General features: G+C 43.0%; 1 protein-coding gene across 1 annotated transcript in view; it reads left to right on the forward strand.

Annotated features, from left to right (window-relative positions):
- LOC103361530 (nucleolar protein 4-like) overlaps window positions 1-4,777 on the forward strand; it is a 42,606-nt gene extending 37,829 nt beyond the window's left edge. Inside the window, exon 4 of the mRNA XM_008287633.1 lies at window positions 4,498-4,777. Coding sequence (XP_008285855.1) covers window positions 4,498-4,640 — 143 coding nt within the window. The 3' untranslated portion in view covers window positions 4,641-4,777. The remainder of the gene's footprint in view (window positions 1-4,497) is intronic.
- Window positions 4,778-16,699: the final 11,922 nt, after the last annotated feature.

Genomic DNA, 16,699 nt, shown 5'->3' on the forward strand with positions numbered 1-16,699 from the left:
ATGTGGAACTCCCAACTAGTCAGTCAGAGCTGATGAAGCCTCTTGGATGAAGGTGGAACGTCTTCAAGGAACTCAAGCAGGTCCAGCTGCTACCATTAACCTACCAGAACAACCAGGACCTGGAGGACTGAGGATCTTCACAGACGTAGCTCTAGTCAGAGGTCATGAACATGAGCTGTAGTCTGTAGACGCCTCCTCTGGTCTCTACAGGTTCAAACCGTGAGAGGCTCCACCTGGTGGAGCAACCAGGTACTGCAGCTGGTCTACGATATGTTTACTGGTATCTATGTAGAAAACACAGGTTTCCACCTCCTACAAGGCTCCTGACATGCAGATTATTTTCTTAATGCACTGCAGATGTTTTCATTTTTGAAGTGCATCCATTAGATTGAATTGAAAAACGTTAACGTTCTTGAAGTGCATGTTGTCAGAAGAAGCTTTATAGGGAAGTAAATACAAACCAAGCAGACGGAACGGAGCTCGTTCAACCTGCACGGCGTCTACAAGCTGAACCCGAGCTGCTCCCTTTGGTTTTATCGCTCACACGACTTGTTCTGACCACGTAGATAATAAATTAAGTTAGAAATACAAATCTAGTAACAGAATTTGAGAAATCTGTTTAGAAATAAACAGTTTTTCAGTTATTTCAGGACTGGATCAGGGCTCGGTATCAGCAGATATCACACCGATCAGGGCCGTGACGCTTGACTCAGACTTCCCTATTGAAGTCTTTTCTTTTTTAAGTTTTCTAATTTAAGTCTTGTCTGAGTTCTAATGTGGGTTCTGGGTGTTTTCCGGGTCGGACCGGCTGCAGAGCGTCGTACGTCGGTTCGAAGGAAAATCGCAAAACTGTCAACATGAGGCTTCCACAGGATGTAATGGAAGTTATTTAATTAGAAAGATGTAATTGTGGCCGAGCACACAATCAAAACACACACACACACACACACACACACACACACACACACACACACACACGGTTAAAGGCAGAGTGTGTGTTGTGTCGTCGCTGGATGCCACTCAGAGAGCAGCTAATTGCCTTCGTACCCTGCAGGGGTTCAGCCTGAACACACACACACACACACACACACACACACACACACACACGACCTCATCCCCTTTATCGCTATGCTGAAGTGACTCCCACTAAAGTTCAGCTGTGAATTATTAAATGCAATTAATCAGTGAGGACCGAGGCCCTGCTTAATTGACACGGGCAGCAGGATGAGTGTGTGTGTGTGTGTGTGTGTGTGTGTGTGTGTGTGTGTGTTTACAGTGTGTTAAAGGAAAGACCATCAGATGCTTTATAATAACAGGAAACAATAATAATAATAAAAAAAAGGCCGTTTGTTGGATGCAGAATGCTGACGAAGCCTGAAACCAGTTTGGTGCTTTAACATGTAAACGGTTGAAACCACATCACTGTGGGAGGAACACGTTGTTATGAAGCTGCTCCGGTCGGGTTTAATAATCGTTTTCTCTGATTTTCCTCGACGCCGCTGCACTAAAGCAGAAGCTTCTTCATGTTCTCAGATGTGCACTAAAAATACGAGATTAGAAAATAATCGTGGCTTCTGGGAAACAGAGAGAAACAAAACGGAGAATATGGAGCAAAATAACGCTGTGATAAGAGTTCAAAGTGAGAAGAAATGTGAAGAATAAAATATCTGGGAAGAGGAAAGTTCAAAATCTGCAAACAAAATAAAAATAAAACACATAATGTCCCCATTTGGAAACAAAATCAGTATTTTTCTGAATATTAATTTGTTCTTTTACATCGTTTGACAGCAGAACTACATCAGTTTTACTGAATTTATCATCTGTTATCATCAGAAAATGTTGTTTTCTTAGATATTTGCCATCATTAAAAGAAAATAAATAACTTCTTTAACTCTTATCGCTGAAGTTTTACCTGTTTTATAAAATTAGGGATCATAACAAGTAAAACAGAAAAAAATAAAATACAGTTAATCGCTCCAATTTCACTGTTTTTACTGTATTTTACAGATATTAGCAGCAATTTGAAAGACAAAATATGGATATCAGGGTGTGAAAAATGGGACTAATTTGGGTTTTTTTACAGAATTTGTGTGTTTTGTTAAATTGCAGAAATAAATAGTGAAAAAACCAAAAAGAAAAACACCCACATTATAAATCTGTGTTTTTACATTTAATCACTCAAAATTCACTGTTTTTACTGTATTTACATTAAAAATGTATAAATTACAGAAGTTTGCAGCAATTTGAAAGAAAAACGATGTATATTAGGGAATGAAAAATCAAAAGTTTTTCTAATGTTGTTTTACAGAATTTGCGTGTTTTGTTAAATCACACATGAAAGCGTTAATTTACTGAACATGTTGGCTGTAAAACAAAAACAAACAAAAAACATACATGAATAACATTTACATCCACATTCTGCATTTTTACAAACAACATTTCATCAGTTTACAGCAGCTGACTGTGAAATTCTACCGTTTTACTGTATTAATCAGCAGAATCAGCAAAAAACAGAATTATAATTTACAGACATTTGCTGTTCTTTCAAAGAACAAATACGTATACCAAGGTTTAAAACCTGGTAAATGTTTTTTTATCATTCTCATTTTGCAGATTTTCAGTGCTGTGTTAGCTAACAGATGATATCTAGTGAATGCACGCTGCTACACGGTGTTTAAATCAGCTTTAGTTTACAGATGCATGCTGTTGTTTTCAGTGTTTGAACCTCAGAGCGCTCCACCGTCTGGTGTTATCGCCACTGGAGCAGAACACCAGCAGATTAGAAACACACTGTGGTCATTTATCAGAAGAGCCTTTACAGAAAAACTCACCACATGTTGATCCTTTTTATCAGAAGTTGTATCGTTTCTAGTTGTTCTGTAAAGAAAAAACCCCTCACGACCAAGATCAGCACTGCCCCGACCCCTCAGCGGGCCCCGAGCCACGCGTTGAGAACCCCCATCACTCACTGCCTCTCTGGAGACTCCCTCTCACACGCTGCCTCCTCGACGAAGAACATCAGTCAGCGGTGGATGTATTCTCTGAAGCCTCCATCGATCCGTGTCCGCTCTGTGGACGCTCCAGACTTTAGACACGTCCCTCAAGATGAATGGAGGAGGAGGAGGTGGAGGTGGAGGTGGAGGTAGAGGTAGAGGTAGAGGTGGAGGTGGAGGTGGAGGTGTGGACGGAGATCTGCAGGAGTTCACGGTGTAACTCAGCCTCTCTTTGTCTGCCGGCCTCCAGCTCTGGAGGGTCCTCTAGTGTCGGCTGTGTGACAGAGCAGCAGCGACGACCAGCTGGAGATCATGAACAGCTGGAGAGGCTCTGAGGGAGGTGATGGAGTCACCACATGGTGATGAGAAGATGAGCAGGAGGAGACTGTTGGTGCAGCTTTAGGTCGTTCTGGGTTCTGTTTATGGAGATATTTTGCCTCTTTTCAGCCACAGAAACGTCCACAGTGATCATCTTCTTGTGAATCAGTTGAATCAGATCAGCTGTTTGTGTCTCTGACGACGTTCCTCTGAGTGTAGAAACCTCATGTAGGTGGAGAAGCAGAGAAACATCCACATGAATGCAGGACTCCAGGCTTCCAGCAGATCATCACATTGTTCCATCGTGTTGCTCTAAGTTGTGCTGTTTGGTGTTGGAACTTTTCCCGATGAAGGCCAAACTCTGGCTGCTGTTCTCTGTTATTTCTGTTGTTGTTGTTGTTCCACCACAATAAATCATGGTACAATTAACTCTGCTCTGTTGGCAAGAACTTACAAAAAAACTGTTGAGGTGGAAAAAGATTAGTCAGAGAGGAAGGACACCAAGACTCCTATGACTCCTCTGAAGGAGTTACAAGAAGGAGACTAGTGAGGGTGGTGGCAGCATCATGATGAAGCACGGTGGTGGCAGCATCATGACATGAAGCACGGCGGTGGCAGCGTCATGATGAAGCACGGTGGTGGCAGCGTCATGATGAAGCACGGCGGTGGCAGCATCATGTGGGGATCTTCTCAGCAGTAGGCCCTAGAAGCCAAAATGAATGAATGCAGCCAAAGCTCCACAGAAATGGTTTACACACAACAAGGTGAAGTTCTGGAGGCCCGGTCAGAGTCCAGACCTCAGCCCAGCTCAGGATCAGAGTCTGGACCTGAAAAGTTCTGTTCACTCATGACCCTGTGGAACCTGACAGAGTCTGAACAAACCAGAATGAAGCGAACGACTCAATACTTCTTATTGTACGTTTCATATGATGTAAATGAACTGACATCAGCTGCTTTCACTTTGACATGAAAGAGTCTTTGTTTGCAAGTTCTTGTCAAAAAGCCAAATGAAATTCTCCACGATTCAGTTTTGAGGAGCAACAAGTGATGAGATGAAACTCTGTTTGTGTGGCTGCAGCTTGAAGCTGCTCATGTTCCAGCTGTAGCACAACGTCGCTGTTCTTCATGCATGTGGACACAAATAAGCGAATGACAACATGAACGCCGTCTCCTCTCTCGTCTCCAGAGAACGACCGGCCGAGCCCTCTGGTGTCGGAGGTGATCGACTACAACGTGCCCCTCACCACCACCTACATGAAGCAGATGAAGCTGCAGTGCATGAGCAACAACAAGGTACGTGAGCCGCCCGCATGCCGCGCCGCATGCTAAGCTACCAGCGCTGCGTCCGGCTGCAGCTCGCTTTGTGTTCCTCAGACTGAGTTTCTCTGCATCCTGAGAGTCGATCGTCTTCGCCTGCGTTAACCCGCCGGGCTGTTTTGTTCGCTCAAGGATTGTTTGCGACGGGCGCGTGGGCGGAAACCAGGAGGACGGCTAATGCCTCGGCAGGAACACGACGCCCACGCCTCGTTGTGCGCTTGCAATTAAAACACTGTAATGAGACCGAGCACCGGCGTTTCCGTCTGACGCTCGGCGAAGTCGACGGACCGAAACCGTGTGAGACGGAGTTATTTTTACATTCTGGACACTCGTTCAAGAAATCACCGAAAAAAAAAAAAAAACGCTCGTAGGAGCGAAAAGTTTTTGTTTTTCAGGATCAAACAGGTTTGTGACGGACGTGGAACGAGCTCACTACAATGCCCGTCAGTCGCTCGTTAGCAGCTGGCTCCCAGTTAGGTTCATTAATTACACAATTAGTCACTCAAACCCTAAAAACATTCAGCCTGAAATGATGTCGACGAGCAGCAAAAGTTAACGTACGGCTTCAAGAAGGTGACGAAAACCAGAAGTCCAGGTGCGTCGTCGTTATCAGCTAATCAGCTCAATTAAACGAGGAAAGAAGTTGTTTGTAATTCTCCTGCAGAGCTACACTTATCGTTGTTTCCTCGTCTTGTTCTGTGTTACGTCCCAAATACCGTAAATTCCAGACTATGAGCGCACCTGAATATAAGCCTCACCTGCTGACTGTAAAACCAGGTGTGTTCATATCCAGGCTGCAGGTGTCTCTAAGCTGCAGGTGTCCACGTTGGAACATGACATATTTACACAGGAAGATGTTTTAACCTTTAATTAAATGTGTAGCGGTAACATACACAGATACGTACTGTAGAGGCTTTTTTCTGTAACACGGCTGGTTCAGGAAATAAAACTCCAGCAGCTACCAGGAAAAGTCACTGATCGCTATCTTCATCTTCCTCCTGCACTGAAACCACTAAAGTCATCTTCTTCAGCCTCAGAATGACTTCGTCACTTCAGTCTCTCTGTCGTCGTCGCTCTCAGCGTCACTTTGGTCTCGAAGCAAATTCGTAAAACTCGTGGAAATCCATAAATTATCCGCATCGTTGTTTGAGTGTGTGTTACAGAAATATGGAAATGATCTGCAACATAAAAGGGAAAAATCTGAAAAATTAATAAAGAAAATAAATAAACTAGATCCGGAGAGTGAATCCTTAAAGCGTCCAACAGCCAGCAGGGGGCGACTCCACGATGCTGCACCGCCGTGCTTCATGAAGATCATATAAAAGTGTTTCTTATTTGATTTAATACTTCAGTGAACATTTTCCTCACATGTTTATGGACTCAGTCACTAGATTTCTTCCTCCTTTCATGTGGCGGGATGCTAGTTCAGTGAATTCTGATCCAGTTTAGAGGAAAAAACACCATAAAGGAGCGTTTGTTTTAGGGGCGGGGCTTGTGTTTGATTGACAGTTTGTTCATGTGGGAGGATGCTCCAGTTATCAGACTGATGAGAAACAAGTCAGAATCCAAACTGGAGGCTTCAGAACAACAACCGGAGGAGGTTTGGGCTTCCCCAGCATCTGGACCGGCGCTCTGTGGCCCGGTTCGGCCCGGTTCGGTCGGTGTGGGGGTTGCTGCCTTACTGGTTTCCTCCACATTGTTCCCCAGCAGCCGCCTATCAGCGCACCGGGCTGTCAGTCACACTCCCGGCGTGTGTCGGTGTGTGTGTCGGTGTGTGTGTGTCGGTGTGTGTGTCGGTGTGTGCCTGTGTGTGTCGGTGTGTGTGTGTCGGTGTGTGTCGGTGTGTGTCGGTGTGTGTGTCGGTGTGTGTGCCGAGATAACGCCGCTCGTTCCAATTAAGCCTCTGAGCGCCGACTTAATTAGCCGAGGAGAGCGAGAGGAGCCAATTTAGCCCCGAACACCGTCCGTCAGCCGCTGCCTGTCTGAAGGCACGCCGGCGGTCCGGTACCTCCCGGGTCGCTCCGGTTCTCGCGCCTCGGCCTCGGCCGCAACCTCTCCGGCAGCTCGGCGGCCGGTTCGGCGACACCTCGTCAGAGCCGCGCTAATTGGTTCCGGGAGACTCATGGCCGCGCTGCTCGTTACCGTCCTGGTGTGAGAAGAACCGGACACGTGGGTCTGGATCAGACCTTCAGCCTCCTGCTCTTCACACTTTTCTCTGAGCTTTGGAGGAAACTGGAGTCAGAACCAGAACAATGAGCTCAGAAATGTTCAGACTTCCAGCAGATAGAATAAAATTCATCATGATGTTGATTCACATGCAGCAGAGAGGAGCTTTAAACACACAGGATTCATGTTGTTTATTGTTTTGGTCTGTTTTTAACCGTCAACATGTACATTTATTCTTTTTTATCTATTTTACTCCGTTTTATTTGTAATATAACAAATTATTTTAAATATTGCTTTGTAATACAGATATGAATCACAGTTTTGGCCTCATTAGTTTATTTTTTTATTATTACTTTTTTCTTAAATTTTTCTTAAATTGAGAAAAAAAAAAACAGGAAAAATCCATAAACTTACACAATTATAATTTTTATTTTTAAAAAAATAATATTCAATATACATGCTTATTTGTTTCAAACACCTGTAAAATAATATTTTTTTAATCGTGAAACATGGTGTAATATTTGAGGAATAACATTTTAGCATTTATAAAAAAAAATATGTTGTTTTTTAATATTGTTATTAATCACAGTTTTGGCCTGATTTTTAAAAATATTCTTAAACCTTTTTAAAAAATTACAGGAAAAATCCATAAAATGACAATTATTTATAATATTCAATATACATGTTTATTTGTTTACCTGTAAAATAACAATGTTGTTTATTTAAACAGTAAACGTGGTGCCATGTTTGGGTCAAATATATAAAATAACAAACCAGCATTTATAAAACATATTCACAGATTTGATCTGATTTTCTTTGAATTAAAACTTTTATTTCTTAGATTTTTCTAAACATTTGCTGTTATTTGAAAAAATCTGAAAAACTAACAGTAATTTATTCCAAAGATTTACACGTAAAAACCTGGAAAACACTTCGAACTGCTTTTATTTCCTTCTCGTAGCTGCAGGAGCTGAAACCGTCCAGTCGCCTGTAGATCAGAGTTTCTGTAGAAACGTCGACTGAGAAGCTCGACGAGCAGCCGGCCTTCACGATGAATAAAATATGTCGCCGCCGTGTGACAGACGGGTCTCCTGATCGATCCCTGAGGTCGATGTTAGCAGCTCGTTGTTCATGACGCCTTCAACCTAAATAAACAGATGAGCAGCTGCCAAACCGACTCGTTTCTGCAGAACTTAGCGTTTTGTTGCTCCAAACTCAGAGCAGGTGGTTGGATTTGGGTTTCTCTGCTGTTTAGAGGCTGAATCTGTGCACGTCAAGGCCACGAGGATGTTGACGTGGTAGAAGGAGTGAAATCATATCGAGCACGAGTCTGAGCAGCTGCAGAATAACGTCGCTTGTTTTTACTCGTTCAGCTGAAAATGTTCCGAGTTTCTGTCTGAGGTCTGCAGGATTTATCTTTATAACAGAACAGAACATGTTTATTGTCATTTCCTCTGCACATCCAGGACGTAAAGAGGAACCAAGAGGATTTTTCTGTCTCACTTTTGCATCAGTGTCATAAAATATAAAAACAAAACCAACCTGTGTCTGCTGGCCATAGGGGGCGCTATAGAGAGAAGTCAGAAACGAATCATTAGTCAAACATTCAACCACTAAAACAGACTTTTTCTGTTCAGGAATGCGAGTGAACAACTATAATTTTACACTTTAATCAAGAAATAATGGGCTAATTTGAATATTCATAGTTACTAATAATTAAAGCCACGAGTGGTGATGTTCCTCCACGTCTCATATTCTGGTGTTTTATGGCGTTGTGGCCAAATTCAGGGGGGCGCCATTTCCACGCCGTCACACTTGTTTTACCGTTTTACTAACGTGTAATCACCACCTCCTGTAGTTTGTGCTGACCAACTTTCAGGTGTGTACGACCTTCCCTGTAGGAGGAGATAGATTGTTAAAATGGCCAAAAGTCGGTCAAAATCACCAAAATTGTCACCGTGTTTTTTCAATATGGCGGACTTCCTGTTGGGTTTAGGACTTGGTGCTGATTGACTTTTTTGTGCGTCCTGACCGTCTACACATGCCCAGCGAATCTGGTAGCTGTAGGTGAAGCGACCTTCTGACAGGACTCTGATAAACGCCAGAAACACCGAGAAAATGGACAAAATGGCCATTGAGTGAAACTGCACGGGCCGCCAATTCCAAACCGTCAGACTGTTGTGGAGCGTCTCAACAACTTGTCATCACCACATCCTGGAGTTTGTGCTGGCCAAATTCCAGGTGTGTACGACTTATCCCCTAGGAGGAGATAGATTTTGAAAATGGCCAAAAATTAGCGATTTTCGGCCAAAATCTGCCAATTTTTTCCAAATGGTCGACTTCCTGTTGAGTTTCGGGTGTGTGTTCTTGAGACTTTTTTGTGCGTCTCGAGTTGTTACATGTGTGTGCCGGATTTCATGGCTCTACGTGAAAGTGTGTTCGGGGGCCCTTTTTTTGTAATTTTCTAGGGGGCGCTGTTGAGCCATTTTGCCATTGAGGTGTGTATTTCCATCTAATTCTGAAGTTTTTCGCCGGGTCTGATGTGCGAGTGAAGTTTAGGAGCTCAAAAACATGAATGAATGATAATAAAATCCAGCAGTTCCTTTTGGGCGTGAAGTTTATATGTTCGTGTTAAAATCATCATTCTGGTTAAAGATCTTCTACATGCTGCTGCATTAACCTTCTCAGAGACAGAAGAAGTGACCGATGCTGTGGATTTAGGGCATAAACGTGACATGATGAAGCTCTGTATGTATAGATTTATATATGTGTGTGTGTGTGTGTTTCTTGGTTCTGACGCTGCAGAGTTCTGGTAAAACCGCCGTTCCTCGTCTTCCTCCTCCTACACCGTCTGCTCGGTCCCGAGGAGTCGAGGTGAAGTTTTTTAGCAGAGAGACGGCATTAAAATGTGCAGATGTACGTACATATATATATATATATATATGATGTGTGAGTGTGGTTACGGCGCCGGGCCTCGGAGCAGCAGTGACTCACTCACCTACAGAAACAAGACAGGACAGGACGGAGCGTCGGGTTGAGCCCGACAGGAAGCCGACTGCAGGGCTGAATGGAAACCAGGAGAAGAAGAAGGAGAAGGTCATCGTCTTTGTCTGGGCGGGAGAGGCTGAGGGGGGCATCTCTACTTTTACCCCAGAGACAGAAAGAAAGAGGAGGAGGAGGAGGAGGAGGAGGAGGAGGAAGCTGCATATCTGCGATGTGAGAATCCTCCATTAGCACTGCGTTGCTCTGCCCATCCCTCCATCTGCCCCCCTCGCTGCCCCCCGTCCCAATTCAATAAGAGGAGGAAATTACCCAGGATGCTTCCTGGCAGGGGGAGGCTGCTGCTGCTGCTGCTGCTGCAGACAATGTGGAGGAGGAGGAGGAGGAGGAGGATGAAGGCAGGGCGGCGGCTCCGTCTGGACGCTGCTCGGCCGGCCTGGAAATAAAAACCTGATGCAGGAGGAGAGGGAGGGAGGGAATTAAAAAAAGAGAATGAGGTGGTTCATTATCATTTATGGGCTCCTCTTCTCCCATTATTCCAGATACCTCCAGAGGAAAGACGACGTTTCATTAGTTTTTGGAGGAGGGGTGTGTGCAGAGGGGAGATAGGCCGGCCGGCTGGTGGGGGGTTGGTCGGCCGTAATTACTAAAAGACAGCCGAGGAGAGAAGAAAGCGTGCAGCTGGAGCTATGAAATAAAAGCAGAGGAGGCTGGTCCAGTCTGGAGGCTGATGTCTGCTGGTGATGAAGGGAGACGAAGATCAGCCGCTAAAGCGTCCTCAGGAAGTTAGAATCACACCGTTCTGCCTGAACGTAGAGCTTCTGGTTTCAGCCCCGTCCAGCACAACAGGACGTTCAAAAAAAAACTCTAAATCAACATTTCTCCAAACATCCTCTGGTTCTGACATCCTGGAAAATAAAACAGTGTTTTACTACATTTTTATTTTAAATTGAACAAACCTCCCGTACTTGTTGAAACGCTTCCTGGATTTTTCTCACATGACTCGTCAGTTGCAGCCGAGTCGGTCAGAACTTCCTGGTTGCGATGAGAAGAGCAGAATTTTTTGTTTTTTACAGAATCCAGTTGGAGTCAATGGTTCATATTTTAAGTGTGAATGAAGTTAATTTATTGAACTGTCAGGATTTTATCAGGATTGTAATGAAGTGAAGTGAAAATCTGATTCAGTTTGTGGAGCTTCATGACTCCTCTTCTGCTCCGGTCACGTTGTTCTTCTTCTTCTTCACCGTTTTCTCATTTTTCACGACGACGTGACGTCCTCAGTGGAACCAGAACAACATGATGAAGGACCAGAGAGAACTCAGAGACGTCTGCTGTCGGCAGGACGACGGGAATCAGAAAAATGACCCAAAAAAATAAAAGGATTTTTTGAGATTTTTTGAGATTTTTTATTATTATTATTTATTTTACAAAATTAAAATACCTGGAATTAGCTGGAGATCATTTTTCCAAGCGTCCACATGTGTTGTCAATATTTAAAAAATAAAACAGTGACTTTACACGTTACAGATATTTTACGTTTTCGTTTCTTTCCAAGCTCGTCTCCTCTCGTCTCCGTGGAAACCTGCAGTTCAGCCNCAGGAAGCCGACTGCAGGGCTGAATGGAAACCAGGAGAAGAAGAAGGAGAAGGTCATCGTCTTTGTCTGGGCGGGAGAGGCTGAGGGGGGCATCTCTACTTTTACCCCAGAGACAGAAAGAAAGAGGAGGAGGAGGAGGAGGAGGAGGAGGAGGAAGCTGCATATCTGCGATGTGAGAATCCTCCATTAGCACTGCGTTGCTCTGCCCATCCCTCCATCTGCCCCCCTCGCTGCCCCCCGTCCCAATTCAATAAGAGGAGGAAATTACCCAGGATGCTTCCTGGCAGGGGGAGGCTGCTGCTGCTGCTGCTGCTGCAGACAATGTGGAGGAGGAGGAGGAGGAGGAGGATGAAGGCAGGGCGGCGGCTCCGTCTGGACGCTGCTCGGCCGGCCTGGAAATAAAAACCTGATGCAGGAGGAGAGGGAGGGAGGGAATTAAAAAAAGAGAATGAGGTGGTTCATTATCATTTATGGGCTCCTCTTCTCCCATTATTCCAGATACCTCCAGAGGAAAGACGACGTTTCATTAGTTTTTGGAGGAGGGGTGTGTGCAGAGGGGAGATAGGCCGGCCGGCTGGTGGGGGGTTGGTCGGCCGTAATTACTAAAAGACAGCCGAGGAGAGAAGAAAGCGTGCAGCTGGAGCTATGAAATAAAAGCAGAGGAGGCTGGTCCAGTCTGGAGGCTGATGTCTGCTGGTGATGAAGGGAGACGAAGATCAGCCGCTAAAGCGTCCTCAGGAAGTTAGAATCACACCGTTCTGCCTGAACGTAGAGCTTCTGGTTTCAGCCCCGTCCAGCACAACAGGACGTTCAAAAAAAAACTCTAAATCAACATTTCTCCAAACATCCTCTGGTTCTGACATCCTGGAAAATAAAACAGTGTTTTACTACATTTTTATTTTAAATTGAACAAACCTCCCGTACTTGTTGAAACGCTTCCTGGATTTTTCTCACATGACTCGTCAGTTGCAGCCGAGTCGGTCAGAACTTCCTGGTTGCGATGAGAAGAGCAGAATTTTTAGTTTTTTACAGAATCCAGTTGGAGTCAATGGTTCATTTTTTAAGTGTGAATGAAGTTAATTTATTGAACTGTCAGGATTTTATCAGGATTGTAATGAAGTGAAGTGAAAATCTGATTCAGTTTGTGGAGCTTCATGACTCCTCTTCTGCTCCGGTCACGTTGTTCTTCACTGTTTGCTCATTTTTCACGACGACGTGACGTCCTCAGTGGAACCAGAACAACATGATGAAGGACCAGAGAGAACTCAGAGACGTCTTCTGTCGGCAGGACGACGGGAATCAGAAAAATGACCAAAAAAATAAAAGGATTTTTCTTCATTTTTTGAGATTTTTTATTATTATTATTTATTTTGCAAAAATTAGAATACCTGGAATTAGCTGGAGATCATTTTTCCAAGCGTCCACATGTGTTGTCAATATTTAAAAAATAAAACAGTGACTTTACACGTTACAGATATTTTACGTTTTCGTTTCTTTCCAAGCTCGTCTCCTCTCGTCTCCGTGGAAACCTGCAGTTCAGCCGAAAAGTCGCTGAATTTCTGTCACGTGACCGTTGGTCAGATCTGAGCCGCCAGTAGCTTCACGGCTGCTCGACAGATCACAGAATTTTTTGTTTTTTACAGAATCTGGTTTTTACAAATGATTTAATTTTGGCCAATTTCTGAGTGAGACTTTTGAAGAAACATCACGATGTGGTTCATTTTCCCGTCGTCACAAACGAGCAGTTAAAGGACCCTGAGAACAAAAAATTAAAAATCAGACAATTCTGCTTTTTCTTTTCACAGTTTCTGGCTCTGATGAAAAGGCTCATTTCTGTGATTTTTATTTTTATTTTCATAGATGTCAGGCTTCAAGCGAAAGTCTTTTGTGCCGTCTGAACAGTTTTAATGCCGTAAATCCAAAAAAGAACAAAAAATTGAATTTCTTTGATTGTTTATGTTTATAAAAATTCTAAATACCTGAATTAACATCTGCAGCATTTTTCCAGCATCCACAACTTTTATTAGCATTTTAAAACAAACAGTGACTCCACATGTTACAGATATTTTAAAATTTACAATTTAATTTGTTTCTGTGCTTCCCTCTGATCGTCGCTGATTAAACACTTCCTGCAGTTCAACCACAAGGTAACAGAATTTTAGTTTTGTGACCGTTGGGTGCAGCTGGATCAGATGCAGTTTCACGGTTCATCCACGGATCTCAGAATTTTTTGTTTTTGACAGAATTTGGTTTGAGCGAATTTTGTGTTTTTGGCAAATTTTCAAATTATTTTGGTGAAATATCGTCAAAGATGAGCAGTTCAAGGACTGTTGTAAAATACACAATCTGGCAGTTCTCTCTGTTTCTACAGTTTCTGGTTCTGATGAAGTGGTTTTGGTGATTTTGTTGTTTTAAAGACAACACGAGCCAGTCGGACCTGAGAGCAGCAGAACCGTCTCGTATCAGCAGGTTTGGGTTCATTAATCAGCTGTTGAGCGTTCCAGAACCAGCGTCTGTCAGAACTCTGGCGCTGGAAGGTTTCGGGTTCACAGAATCCTGCGAGTGCTTTTTCCTTTGTCCCTGAAATTCAGGAAATATCGTTTTTTTTCTTCTTCTCCTGAGTGATAGTGAACCTTTTATTGTTTTTTATGAGCCGTCAGTCACATAAAAGTTCCTTTTTTTGAGTTTTTTCTTTATAGAAAATAAATCAGCTGCTGAAAGTCGACAGAAGTTCAGTTTATACTAAGGAAACACAATCAGAGTCACAGTGAGCCGCCGACACCAGCGTCCGCTCAGCTCCTGAACGCAGCGTTTCTTCATTCACGCTGATTAAAACCTGACGGTTTCCTCGTTAGTCTGAAGGTCTGTCGACGCCGGAGGAGCAGCAGCAGGTGACGGGTTGGTCTTTGTCTGAATTCATGTTAAACTGAACTTATTTAATCGCTTCAGTGAGAAAACACGAAGAAAGTTTTGTTTTTGTCATTGAATCTGAACCTCAAACCGGATCCAGATGAACCCTGAACGCTGCGTTTTCTCCTCCTGGATTTAAAGCTGTCGTTATATTTGTCTCCACGACGCAGCAGGAAAACGTTTAGTACGATAAAAACAAAATACCGAAAAAATCTGTTTGTTTTTGGTTAGAAGTAAATTCTGATCTCAAAACAACCTCCAAAATTAGATTTTTTTGTCTGAAACTGTAAAACCAAAAACAGAGTCGTCAGATTTCCAACTTTCCGCTTGTCCTTGAACACATCATGGATTATGTAGTGTAAATAAATCTAAGCTGAAAATTACGATATTCAACAAAAATCAGTTAAATATTTGCCAAAAACAAACTCTTTGCTCTAAAAACATTCTGTAAAAATCAAAAAATTCAACGAACCTCAGCACCATCACGAAATCATGAGTGACTCGGCTGCAACCAACGGTCAGGCAGCAAAAAATAAATAAACACAAGAGTAAACAATAAAAAAATATACCACCACGAAATAAAAATAAAAATGAATGAAATTAGTGAAAGAATCTATGGAATGTAGACAGGGTTGGTTCCAGGTTTTTATTTTATTTATTTTATTTTTTTTGTAAATTTTGTAAAGTTAATAATCAAAGTGTTTCACCCCCCTTCTTTTAATTTTTTTTTTAAATTTTAATTTCTTTATTCTGATTTGTGTCATTCTGAGTTTTTCTGCTCAGACGACAGTAAAACATCTCCAGCATGTAGAGACATCGTTTGATTTTTTTAAATATCGACATCACCTGTGGACACAGACACGAGGTCCAGGCTGGTTCCAGGTGTTTTTAAAAATTATTTTATTGAAACGAAATCTAGAAAAATAGAGAAAAAATCCCACTTTTTTTTGTTGTTGTTTGTATTATTTCCATCATTGTGCACGTCTCTGAGTCCTCCTGGTCCTGGTCCTGGTCCTGGTCCTGGTCCTGGTCCTGATTCTGGTCCTGGTCCTGGTCCTGGTCCTGGTTCTGGTCCTGGTCCTGGTCCTGGTTCTGGTTCTGGTCCTGGTTCTGGTTCTGGTTCTGGTCCTGGTCTTGATTCTGGTCCTGGTCGTTGTGTTTCCTCAGAGCTGCAGAACTTTACGTTGACGTTAAAAACGAACCACGAGTGAAGAAAAACGAGACAAAAAGCTCCAGAAGCTGCAGCCTGGAGCTCAGAGGAACCATCAGAACCTGGTGACCTCTGACTGGAGGCTGCAGAACTTGTTGATGAGGTTGGTTCAGTCTGGTCCATCGTTCAGAACCGTGCCTCCTCTGTGGACGCTCAGCGCCGGGTTCTGCTGCTGTAATCACATGAACAGCACCGACCGGGTCTGTTCGTGGCCGAGGTCACGTCCAAAGTGGCGCTCAAGCTCCGGCTCTCGGCCCTCGGAGAGGCCGCGACCTTTATCGCGCCTGATCCTCTCGCCATCTGCCCGACTCTCCGGAGGATAAAGTCGGGACTGCCATGGAAACAGGAAATCCCTCCACAGCTCGGCTTCAGAACGCGTCCAGGAGGAGGTCAGGCTGCAGCTCAGAGCTTCTCCTCAGCATGAAGCAGAAGGACGAGGAGGAGCTGCTGGAGGTCAGAACACGAGACGGGAGGTAGAAATAAAAACGTCCCTCAAGCTGCTGCTGCTGGAGTCAAAGAAAAGAAAACACGAGAACATTTAACCGAGTCCACGTCCGTTCTTCTTCTTCTTCTTCTTCTCTGCTGTAGAGAGGCGACTTCATTTCACAATAAAACATTAACTATTAGACACTAAACACGTGTTTTTACCCCATTTTTTAAATTCCTAGTTTTATTTTCCACCGTTATTATTCAGACTTTCCAGATTTCTGACAATCTCCCCTTTAGAATTTGAAAAAAAGATATTTTCATGTTTAAATATTTTTACTTGAGGAAAAAAAGGCAAATTGAAATCAAATCTGCAGAATTTTAATAACCTGGATTATTATTATTATTATTATTATTATTATTATTATTATTATTATTATTATTATTATTATTTGTTTGTGGATGTTTTCCTTTTGCTGTGTTCTCTGCTCTGTGCTGCCTCTTGTCCAGGTCGTTACTGTAAATGAGAATTTGTTCTCAATTAACCCACCTGGTTAAATAAAGGAAAAATTAAAACAAATAAAACAAAATATTTTTTAAAAAGAAGAAGAAGAAGCTACACAGTAAATAGTCCATAAGTAATAAAAAGGGAAAAAAACAAAAAACAAAACAAAAATGGCAATAATACAATAATGATATAAAATAAAATTAGAATATGATGTCATATTTCTCAGCTGGCGTGTCAAAAACAAAGTAAAACAAA

The sequence above is a fragment of the Stegastes partitus genome, unplaced genomic scaffold, assembly GCF_000690725.1.
Source record: "Stegastes partitus isolate 25-593 unplaced genomic scaffold, Stegastes_partitus-1.0.2 Scaffold510, whole genome shotgun sequence".
In the NCBI taxonomy this organism is placed as follows: Eukaryota; Metazoa; Chordata; class Actinopteri; family Pomacentridae; genus Stegastes; species Stegastes partitus.